At 40.9% G+C, this 12,015-nt stretch overlaps 1 protein-coding gene across 5 annotated transcripts in view; it reads right to left on the reverse strand.

Annotated features, from left to right (window-relative positions):
- The window catches only part of LOC124005291 (septin-4-like), a 72,813-nt gene extending 69,765 nt beyond the window's left edge, over positions 1-3,048 (reverse strand). For 4 of the 5 annotated variants that reach the window (XM_046314416.1, XM_046314413.1, XM_046314415.1 and 1 more), the window contains exon 1: positions 2,781-3,047. In XM_046314416.1, coding sequence (XP_046170372.1) covers positions 2,781-2,832 — 52 coding nt within the window. In that variant the 5' untranslated portion in view covers positions 2,833-3,047. Of the gene's footprint in view, positions 1-2,780 lie in introns of all 5 variants that reach the window. The other variant, XM_046314411.1, reaches the window with a different exon arrangement.
- Positions 3,049-12,015: the final 8,967 nt, after the last annotated feature.

Here is a 12,015-nt window from a genome sequence, read left to right on the forward strand (position 1 = left end):
ATGGGATAGTCACAAGATTGCTAACCCCCCCCCCCCCCCCCATACGGCACTTCAGACAGGCTCAATTAAACTCTCAAAGTATTTGTAAGATTTCAAATACTATTTGAACTCGGGCCTTTGGTCATTAGTCTACCACTACTGGATGTTTTCCCAGCTGGACTACAGGGGGGGAGCAGTACTAACAATTTAGTGAGGATCGTTGAGTTCACAAAAACCTACAACTTCTTACTGTGAAGTAGTAGGGTTCCTACCCAATGTTTTGGGTTGGGTATCAAAAGGTTGGGTCTTATATTTGTACTCGTTTAAGAAAGACAATTTTCTAAATGTGTTAAATCAGTTAAAATGGGTTAATTACACAGTCGTAGATTCCAATTTGAGCTACTATAAAACAGGGACTGTTGAAAACTAAAAATGGAAGGAAGAAGGTGGCCAAATTAAAACCTTGCTCGGTCTCAGAAAGTAATACAATTTAGTGAGGATCCTTGAGTTCACAAAAACCTACAACCTGTATTTGGAAAAGGGACAATGGACTGAGAAAAAGCCACTGTTTCAGTCTACTTATATCATATAAAGGAATACATGACAGTCAGCTGACTCTGCTGGCTGCAGTAAAGTACATCCATGATCAACTCCAGTGTAGATTTGGCCTTGTGTTTAAGGTTATTGTCCTGCTGAAAGGTGAATTCATCTCCCAGTGTCTGGTGGAAAGCAGACTGAACCAAGTTTTCCTCTAGGATTTTGCCTCTGCTTTGCCCCATTCCGTGTTTTATTTTTTAATCTTGAACAACTCCCCAGTCCTTAAAGATTACAAGCAAGCCATAACCTGATGCAGCAACCACTATGCTTGAAAATGGTACTCTGTAATGTTGTATCTGACCCAAACATAACACCTTGTATTCAGGACAAAAAGTTAATTGCTTTGCCACTATTGTTTGCTGTACTACTTTAGTGCCAAGATGCATGTTTTGGAATATTTTTATTCTGTACAGGCCCCCCCCCCCACTCTCATTTAGGTCAGTAATGTGGATTAACCACAATGTTGTTGATCCATCCTCAGTTCTATCACAGCCATTCAATTCTAACTGTTTAAAGTCACCATTGGCCTGATCCCTGAGGGGTTTCCTTCCTCTCTGGCAAATGATTAAGGAAGAATGCCTGCATCTTTGTAGTGACTGGGTGTATTCATACACCATCCAAAGTGTAATTAATAACTTCATTATACTCAGAGGGATATTCAACTTTTTTTTTTTTAAATCCATATTTACGAGACTTTGAAAACCCTCCCTGGTCTTTGTGGTTGAATCTGTATTTGAAATGCACTGCTCGACTGGGGGACCGTTAATTGTATGTGTGGGGTACAGAGATGAGGTAGTCATTCAAAAATGTTAAACACTATTGCACACAGAGTGCATCCATAGAACCTGTGAAGGTCATTTTTACTTCTGAACTTATTTAGGCTTGCCATAACAAAGGGATTGAATACCTATTGACGCAAGACATTTGAGCTTTTTTTAAAAATTAATTTGTAAACATTTTGAAATACATCCTTCCACTTTGACATTATGGGGTATTGTGTGAAGGCCAGTGACACACATCTCAATTGAATTCATTTTAAATTCAGACTAACAAAACAAAATGTGGAAAAAGACAAGGGGTGTGAATACTTTCAGAGGGCACTGTATATCCCCCTGTCTCTCTGTTCCTGCTTTCTCTTAAGGCAACAGTCTGAGCCAACCAGATCAGTGGTGGCATCCTCAGGCACAGAACTAAAAGGAAAATAATTAGTTGGGCACAAATACACACAATCAGTGTGGAATTGTGAAACGTTCATTCACTCCGTGACTTGTGTTGTATGCTAAATAAATGTATGCAAAATAAACTCTATGCTCCCTACAGAAACAGTCAGGTCATCAGTGGATAAAACCTAGTCAGGAGTAAAAACAATGCTCACCCTGATACAGAAAGTACCAGGGTAGACAGATGAGCCAGTTTCCCCAAAGGCTGACTGGAGAATAAAGGGCTTTATTCATCTGGAGGAAAGATATTCTCCAAAACGTCAGCCAGTGCAATGGTCAGGGGCGCAACTTTCACTGGGAACATGTCCCCACCACGTTCTGAAATTTCATTTTTGCCCTTGGAATGTGATACATAACGATGCAACGGTGTGCTTTAGGACCATGCGGACGCAATATGCAGATTAGACAAGGAAATTATATATCCACCACCTCTTGTAAACTGCATAGTCGATCACTTGAAGGTATTGATGGCTTTTCCACTTACTTTTCTGCCTAAAAGGATACAACTCAGCCCAACATGACAGCATAAACCATAAATCTGATGTATGACCACTGTTTAAAGTAAATATGGAACGACTCAGGGAGCGGGTTTTCGTGGGTATTTCTGGTGTACCAGGAACTTCTCTCTCTGCAAGTGAAGGCATACATTTTTCGCATAAACTAGTAATTTACCTCCCCTCTCCTACTGGTCCATAAATAGTAGTGTGATGTGTTGTGAGTGTCACATAACTATTGCATAACTATACATTCCTCTGGGCACCACTTTAACAAACAATACGCGTGCTACCAGCAATCTGTACGCCAGCCTAGATAAATACGATTCCAACGAAGGAGCGCACGGAACGCAGCAGGACGCAAAACCACCTGCGATGCAAACAAACCGAACAATTAGGAATTGTTTTCCGACATTCTCCTCCGAGTACACCTGCATAGGCCAGTTATTGGCACACTCACCTTCCAATATAGACTGGATTGACTACTCACCGTGGTTGAACATTGTTGTCCTAAACCGGTTGTTGGAAGACGAATTTTCCATTTCGCAATAACAGTAAGAAGGAATGCTATTCCAAACTCTTGAGTCCTCCGTTTGGGGTTTACGTGGGGTATTCCGTGTTTTTATTGCGCAGGGGCTTGCGACCCACCTACCCTATAATAAATTGTGCAGGAGGCTGCTCTGCATCTTCTTCCGCTGCTATTCCTTGGAGTGCTGCCTTTTCTAAAGTGCAACAACACTGAATGGCAGCTTCTGTGTGAAGCGATTTTAACAGCGCACGTCCAGTAGCCGCGCCAGATCGTGACGTCACACGGCACAGTTCTCACCACGGTCAGAATGAAAACAATCGCACATGGATGCGCAGGGTGCATAAAATAATGGTAATCTGTGCCTGAGAAATGTACCCTTCCCTCCGCAGGGAGGGAGATTGCATTGTCCAGTTAAAATTAATTACATAATGGAGTGTAAATGTAGGTTAGGCTATACTAGCCTGAAGATTCGATTCACAGTAACTTCTTCCCGCTGCTCTGTCTTTTGCTACATAAGAAACGAACGTCTGTGAGTGTGTCATAGCGTTTGACCGGAGCAAGGGTAGCCAGGCAAAGGCTATTAGGCCTACATAAATGTCTTATTTTGGATAGTCTAATTCAAACACTCAACCTCCATCTGCGTACCCCCTCTAGCACCAAGGTCAGCGCACTCACAAATGTAGTTTTTTGCCATCATTTTTGTCACAACCCGACTCATGGGAAGTGACGAAGAGTTCTTATAGGACCAGGGCAAAATAATAGTAATAATCAATCATTTTGCTCTTTATTTAACCCTCTTACATGTAAAACCTTATTTGTTCATCGATAAATGAGAATAACTCACCACAGGTTAATGAGAAGGGTGTGAATAACTCACCACAGGTTAATGAAATGAGAATAACTCACCACAGGTTAATGAGAAGGGTGTGAATAACTCACCACAGGTTAATGAGAAGGGTGTGAATAACCCACCACAGGTTAATGAGAAGGGTGTGAATAACTCACCGTTAATGAATAACTCACCACAGGTTAATGAGAAGGGTGTGAATAACTCACCACAGGTTAATGAGAAGGGTGTGAATAACTCACCGCAGGTTAATAACTCACCACAGGTTAATGAAAGGGTGTGAATAACTCACCAGGTTAATGAGAAGGGTGTGAATAACAGGTTAATGAGAAGGGTGTGAATAACTCACCGAATGAGAAGGGTAACTCACCGCAGGTTAATGAGAAGGGTGTGAATAACTCACCGCAGGTTAATGAGAAGAGGTGTGAATAACTCACCGGTGTGAATAACTCACCGCAGGTTAATGAGAAGGGTGTGAATAACTCACCGCAGGTTAATGAGAAGGGTGTGAATAACTCACCGCAGGTTAATGAGAAGGGTGTGAATAACTCACCGCAGGTTAATGAGAAGGGTGTGAATAACTCACCGCAGGTTAATGAGAAGGGTGTGAATAACTCACCACAGGTTAATGAGAAGGGTGTGCTTGAAAGGGCACACAACTCTGCAATGTTGGGTTGTATCGGAGAGTCTGTCTTAAACAATTTTCCACACACAGTCTGTGCCTGTATTTAGTTTTTGTGCTAGTGAGGGCCGAGAATCCACTCTCACATAGGTACATGGTTGCAAAGGGCATCAGTGTCTTAGCTCAATTTGCCAAGGCAGGATACTCTGAGCGCAGCCCAATCCAAGACATCTGGCAGTGGCTTTTGATAAAATTCAATTTTCACAGAACCGCTTGTTGCAATTTTGAATAGGCTCTCTTGTTCAGATATCGATAAGTGGACTGGAGGCAGGGCATGAAAGGGATACATTAATCCAGTTGTTTGTGTCGTCCGTTTCGGGAAAGTACCTGCGTATATCACATTTGACATTGTCCGTAAACTTGAGTTCATTTGCACACAAAAAATCATACAATGATGGAAAGACCTGTGTGTTGTCCTTGTTAATGCAGACAGAGATCTCAAACTAAATCATAGCCTCAATTTTGTTCAGCACATTGGATATAGTTGCGGAGAGTCCCTGTAATCCTAGATTCAGATCATTCTGGTGAGAAAAAAACATCACCCAGATAGGTCACTTTTGTGAGAAACTCGTCATCATGCAAACGTCCAGACAAGTGAAAATTATGGTCAGTAATGAAAACTTTAAGCTCGTCTCCCAATTCAAAAACATGTGTCAGTACTTTGCCCCTTGATAACCAGCGCACTTCTGTTTGTTGTAAAAGCGTTACATGGTCGTTGCCCATATCATTGCATAATAATGCAGAAAATACACAAGAGTTCAGGGGCCTTGCTTTAACAAAGTTAACCATTTTCAGTGTAGTGTCCAAAATGTATTTCAAGCTGTCAGGCATTCCCTTGGCTGCAAGAACCTCTCAGTGGATGCTGCAGTTTACCCAAGTGGTGCAGTTTACCCAAGTGGCATCGGGAGCAACTGCTTGCACGCACGTTACCACTCCACTATGTCTCCCTGTCATGGCTTTTGCGCCATCTGTACAGATACCAACATATCTTGACCACCAAAGTCCATTTGATGTCAGAAAGCTGTCCAGTACTTTAAAAATATCCTCTCCTGTTGTCCAGTGGTTTGCAGAAGAGCTATGTTTGGCTACATACGGACCGTGCAATTCCCACGAGAGAGTAACGGTTAATGTGATTGGATGTTAATTATTTGACTAGGCTACCTTTATTTAACATTGTGCTGTTATTTTGCTGAACACTAGATGGTTTCATTTTATTTTCGGCATTGAAACAAAGCTACTCAGGTAAGAAAAGAAACTCACCCAAATGTATAGCCCGTTTGAAAATGTGAAGAAACAAAATAATAATTATATATATATATATACACACACACACACAGTTGAAGTCGGAAGTTTACATATACCTTAGACAAATACATTTAAAATCAGTTTTTCACAATTCCTGATATTTAATCCTAGTAAAAATTCCTTGTCTTAGGTCAGTTAGGATCACTACTTTATTTTAAGAATGTGAAATGTCAGAATAATAGTAGAGGAATGATTTATTTCAGCTTTATATCTTTCATCACATTCCCAGTGGGTCAGAAGTTTACATAATTAGTATTTGGTAGCATTGCCATTAAATTGTTTAACTTGGGTAAAATGTTTCGGGTGGTCTTCCACAAGCTCCCCACAGTAAGTTGGGTAAATATTGGGCCATTCCTCCTGACAGAGATGGTGTAACTGAGTCAGGTTTATAGGCCTCCTTGCTTGAGCACACACTTTTTCAGTTCTGCCCACACATTTGCTATAGGAAAGGAGGTCAGGGCATTGGTGAAGGCCACTCCAACACCTTGACTTTGTTGTCCTTATGCCATTTTGCCACAACTTTGGAAGTATGCTTGGGGTCATTGTCCATTTGGAATATCCATTTGCAACCAAGCTTTAACTTCCTGACTGATGTCTTGAGATGTTGCTACAATATATCCACATAATTGTCCTACCTCATGTGCCATCTATTTTGTAAAGTGCACCAGTCCCTCCTGCAGCAAAGCACCCCCACAACATGATGCTGCCACCCCCGTGCTTCACGGTTGGGATGGTGTTCTTCGGCTTGCAAGCCTCCCAATTTTTCCTCCAAACATAACAATGGTCATTATGGCCAAACAGTTCTATTTTTGTTTCATCAGACTAGAGGCCATTTATCCAAAAGTACAACCTTTTTTATGGCGGTTTAGGACTAGTGGCTTCTTCTTTGCTGAGGGGCCTTTCAGGTTGCGTCGATATAGGACTCGTTTTACTGTGGATATAGATACTTTTGTACCTGTTTCCTCCAGCATCCTCACAAGGTCCTTTAATTTGCACTTTTCGCACCAAGTACATTCATCTCTAGGAGACAGAACGCGTCTCCTTCCTGAGCGGTATGACGGCTGCGTGGTCCCATGGTGTTTATACTTGCGTACTGTTGTTTGTACAGATGAACGTGGCACCTTCAGTTGTTTGGAAATTGTTCCCAAGGATGAACCCGGCTTGTGGAGGTTTACAATTACATTTTTGAAGTCTTGGCTGATTTATTTTTATTTTCCCCATAAAGTCAAGCAAAGAGGCACTGAGTTTGAAGGTTGGCCTTGAAATACATCCACAGGTACACCTCCACTTGACTCAAAGGATGTCAATTAGCCTATCAGAAGCTTCTAAAGCCATGACATTATTTTATGGAATTTTCCAAGTTGTTTAAAGGCACAGTAAACTGTGTATGTAAACTTAACTCACTGGAATTGTCTGTAAACAAATGTCTGTAAACAATTGCTGGAAAAATTACTTGTGTCTTGCACAAAGTCGATGTCCTAACCGACTTGCCAAAACTATATATATATATATATATCTCAGCAAAAAAAGAAACGTCCCTTTTTCAGCACCCTGTCTTTCAAAGATAATTTGTAAAAATCCAAATAACTTCACAGATCTTCATTGTAAAGTTTAAACACTTTTCCCATGCTTGTTCAATGAACCTTAAACAATTAATGAACATGCACCTGTGGAAAGGTCGTTAAGACACAACTTACAGACGGTAGGCAATTTAGGTCACAGTTATGAAAACTTAAGACACTAAAGAGGCCTTTCTAATGACTCTGAAGAACACCAAAAGAAAGATGCCCAGGGTCCCTGCTCATCTGTGTGAACGTGCCTTAGGCATGCTGCAAGGAGGCATGAGGACGGCAGATGTGGCCAGGGCGATAAATTGCCATGTCTGTACTGTGAGACGCCTAAGACAGCACTACAGGGAGATGGGACGAAAAGTGCTCTTCATTGACAAGCCTCGGGTTTGTCTCACCAGGGGTGATGGTCGGATTCACATTTATCGTCGAAGGAATGAGCATTACACTGAGGCCTGGATCGATTTGGAGGTGGAGGGTCCATCATGGGCTGGGGCAGTGTGTCACAGCATCATCGGACTGAGCTTGTTGTCATTACAGGCAATCTCAACGCTGTGTGTTACAGGGAACACATCCTCCTCCCTCATGTGGTACCCTTCCTGCAGGCTCATCCTGACATGACCCTCCAGCATGACAATAACACCAGCCATACTGCTCTTTCTGTGCCTGATTTCCTGCAAGACAGGAATGTCAATGTTCTGCCATGGCCAGCGAAGAGCCCGGATCTCAATCCCATCAAGCACGTCTGGGACATGTTAGATCAGAGGGTGAGGGCTAGGAACATTCCCCCCAGAAATGTCCAGGAACTTTCAGGTGCCTTGGTGGAAGAGTGGGGTAACATCTTACAACAAGAACTGGCAAATCTGGTACAGTCCATGAGGAGATGAGATGTGCTGCAGTACTTAATGCAGCTGGTGGCAACACCAGATACTGACTGTTGCTTTTGATTTTGACCCCCCCCTTTACTCAGGGACAAATTCTTCAATTTCTGCTAGTCACATGTCTGTGGAACCTGTTCAGTTTATGTCTCAGTTGTTGAATCTTATGTTCATACAAATATTTTATTTGCTTAAAATAAATGCAGTTGACAGTAAGGATGTTTTGTTTTTTTGCTGAGTTTATATTATGTCAATCACATTTTTATTTGCCATACCCCTGACGGCATTGCACGTATGTACCCCCAGTTTGGGAATACCTGGTCTAGTTGTGTTGACATTTTATAATGACTGCTTCTTTATAATTTTGTACTTATTTAACCTTTATTTAACTAGGCAAGTCAGTTAAGAACAAATTCTTATTTACAACGATGGCCTACCCCAGCCAAACCCTAACCCGGACAACACTGGGTGCCGCCCTATGGGACTCCCAATCACAGCCGGCTGTGATACAGCCTGGAATCGAACCAGGGTCTGTAGTGACACCTCTAGCACTGCGATGTAGTGCCTTAGACCAGCGTGCCATTCGAGAGCCCCATTTTCTATAATGAATATTAAATCACTTAATTTATCTGTACTTGATTAGTTATCCCATTAATAAATCAATCTTATTCAGCTACAGTAATCAGGTCTTGAATCTAATCAAAACCTGATTACTGTAGCTGAATAAGATCTTTGAGCAGGACTGGAACAAAAGCCAGCACACAGACAGTGGCTTTCCAGGAAGAGGCTTGGCCACCTCTACTGTGTAGAAAAAATAACTTGTTGGTTGAAGAGAAAACAATGTTTTTTCAGCTATTCAGGTAATTTGAAATGAGTTCATTCTTGAGAGCAAAAGCTAAATTCATTCATCACAATGCTGAAGTCAGTAGCCTACTTAACTTAAAGGATTTCACTGACGAGGTGACGACTGCTTCAGTTGCAGCATCATCACAGGCCGGCTCATTGCCTGTGGCAAAAATGAGGGGACACGAACAACAGGTATAGGCCAATCAAAAAGGTTCTTTATTATAAACCAAACTATTAACTTTAAACAAAGAAAAAGGAATGAGATGTGAAAGTATCATAATGTAAGGTGTATGTACAGTGCAGGGATGCGTGAATCTGTGTGTGTGAATGACTGAGTGAAAACTATGCAAAACTACAAAGGAACAAACAAAACAGGATCATACCCGGAGGAGCAGAGAGAGATTAGTGAAGCAGCAGTTTAAATACCCTGAGCCCAGGTGACTCCAATCACTAACGACCCTCCTCTGCCTGCAGGAGGAACCGCCCCCTGCACTGCAGAGGAGGAGCCGTGACATCATAATCATCTGGGGTTGATCAAATCAAATTTGTTATAGCGGGTGTAGCGAAATGCTTGTGTTTCTAGCTCCAACAGTGCAGTAATATCTGACAAATATTATCTAACAACAGACACAATCTAAAGTAAAGGAATTAAGAATATAAAAAAATATTTGGACGAGCAATGTCATATCGGTATAGACTAAGATACTGTAGAATAAGACAGAATACAGGAGGGTTGAAAGGTGGGTCCTCCAGAGCTGCCTGTCCTCCATTGCAGACACAATCTCCTCCTACTCCAGTATTACTCTTTTGTATAGTAGTCATATCAAATGTAAAGGATATAAATAACCATACAATAAATGACACACAGGCCTCTAATTTCATTAAAAGAGCAACACATTTATTCCAGCTGTGATGAAATAGTGGTCTCCTAGGGTTCTCAATGTTCACGTTCAGGATTAAAGTGCAGAATAGTTCACAGCTTGTGTACATTAAAAAAAATATATAAAGTAAATCAAATGAACCACAATCCCTAAGATATCAAAAATGATGATGGAGAAGTATGGAAAATATAAATATGATACAGAACAAGCGGAACGGCTCATCAAAATAAAACAAAATATCAGCAACGATGTTAAATCCATTCATTATCATCAGAGTTGCACTTGAATTTTATACAAAAAAAATCTGTTCAAACAAACGTGTTGAGTCTAGTTGTTGGCAAGGCTAGCTTTAAACAAAGGCACAGCATATTGTTCAGCAGTAAGGATTCTTTCAATGAAGTGGTGCGGAAAACATTCTCATCCATACAAACACATACTTGACAATAATGTGGCTTTGACAGACATGATGATACATACGCACAAACATGGCAAAGTCCTATACATACTTAAATGAAATTCCCATTATGCCCATTGATTAACACATTAGCAGAAGATGTACATAAGAAAGATAGATTTTTCGGTACTTATTTTATACTTTGACAGGTAGGTAGAGGACTTCATGCTCATTGGAGGCTTATTGTACTACTGCGATTGAATAGGCCAGTAAGTATAACCTTTTCACATTACTGAGCCATGACAAGCCAAATGGATTTGGTCTTGTTTCGCTTCCACCCTAGTTTCTGGAATCGTTCTGGAAAGGAAAATATCTAGCCAGCGCTATACGGTTCAGCACAATAGTGTGAAAAGGGCTTTCTTTTGAAGACAGACTAACAATGCTTTAAACCTCTCTGGACATCACAGTAAGGTGGAGCAGTCAAGAAGACACAGAACTTCATTCACAAAGGATCGGTCTATAGGCAGCAGGCAGACCATGGTTATTTCATCCTCTCTGTAGCAAACTAGAATCATTTTTAATAACAAGGCTGAATAGTTTGGACATTTAAAAGGTAGGCCTGCGAGGCATCTCTTTCTTACCCCTCAAAGTGGCATGTTCCATGTTTTTAAAGTTGAGCATATGTCTGAAATGTGAACCAGTTTAGACACAGACATGCTATGACATTATAGTTATCTAATAATCAATACCTGCAGTCATCAGAAGGGCCACCTAACTCTGGTTTGCTACGAAGAAGGAAGAATTTCCCAGGACGCATGTTTACAACTGAATTGAAAGGCGCCATCAGTGACTTGCATTCATATTATCAGCCAACGTCATTTTATTTCTTTATCACAAGTAATCCAACATTGAAAGTGCAAATCAAAGTACTCAAATCTATACAAAAAGATTTCAGTCGTTATATATCAAAAGAGATGCTGTGTTTTTTCTTTATTTAATCTTGTCCGTCTCATTGTGCACTCTTTCCTTACTCTTTCTTTCTTTCCTTTCAATAACAATTTCTGTTTTAATGTTTTAAAGTGAAAATAATAGCTTGGTTTTACAGCAGAAGTGACCGCAGTAGCAAGTACACCATGCAGCTCATCTTCTAGTGCAAAGAGGAGTAGAAAAAAGGTTTGATGGAAAAAGAACACGAGTGAGAGAATGAGTGACAATGTGTTCAAGAGAGAAATTGACATACAGTAAAATAGATTATTTTCAAGAGTGTAGTATGCGATGTACAACGACAGACATATAATATAGATAGTATTTACAGCCAGCAGTTTGTGTGTAAACAGAGGGCCTCCCATAGGGAGCTCCATGTAGAGGAGACTAGGGTTGTGACTAGGTTTTTCTCCAGGACAGAGAGGATTGTGGTCAGACAGGTACTATGGCATGACTGTCTGTCTGTCTCCAACACTTCCCACAACATCTGTCCTGCTACGGATGACTAAAGAGCTCTATAATAACAACTAACAAATCATCCTCAATTTCTTTTGAGAGGAATAAAGGGTAAATGTGGTTTGGTATATAATGCCAAACTACATAACCATATTTTTATGTGACTGAGTTGATTCTCTTGTTATGATTACATTCAATTGAGGCGATACCTACGGAGTAGTTATAGCCGAGGTCATGGTCAGGGCACTCTCTGGAGTCTAGACCAGATCAAAGGCTGCTGTAGACAAAATCGTTTAATATGCAGAGACGACGATGAGAGTAAATGGGACACATCATGTGAGAGTGCTTACACTTA

The sequence above is a fragment of the Oncorhynchus gorbuscha genome, linkage group LG19 (genome assembly GCF_021184085.1).
Source record: "Oncorhynchus gorbuscha isolate QuinsamMale2020 ecotype Even-year linkage group LG19, OgorEven_v1.0, whole genome shotgun sequence".
Taxonomy (NCBI): Eukaryota; Metazoa; Chordata; class Actinopteri; order Salmoniformes; family Salmonidae; genus Oncorhynchus; species Oncorhynchus gorbuscha.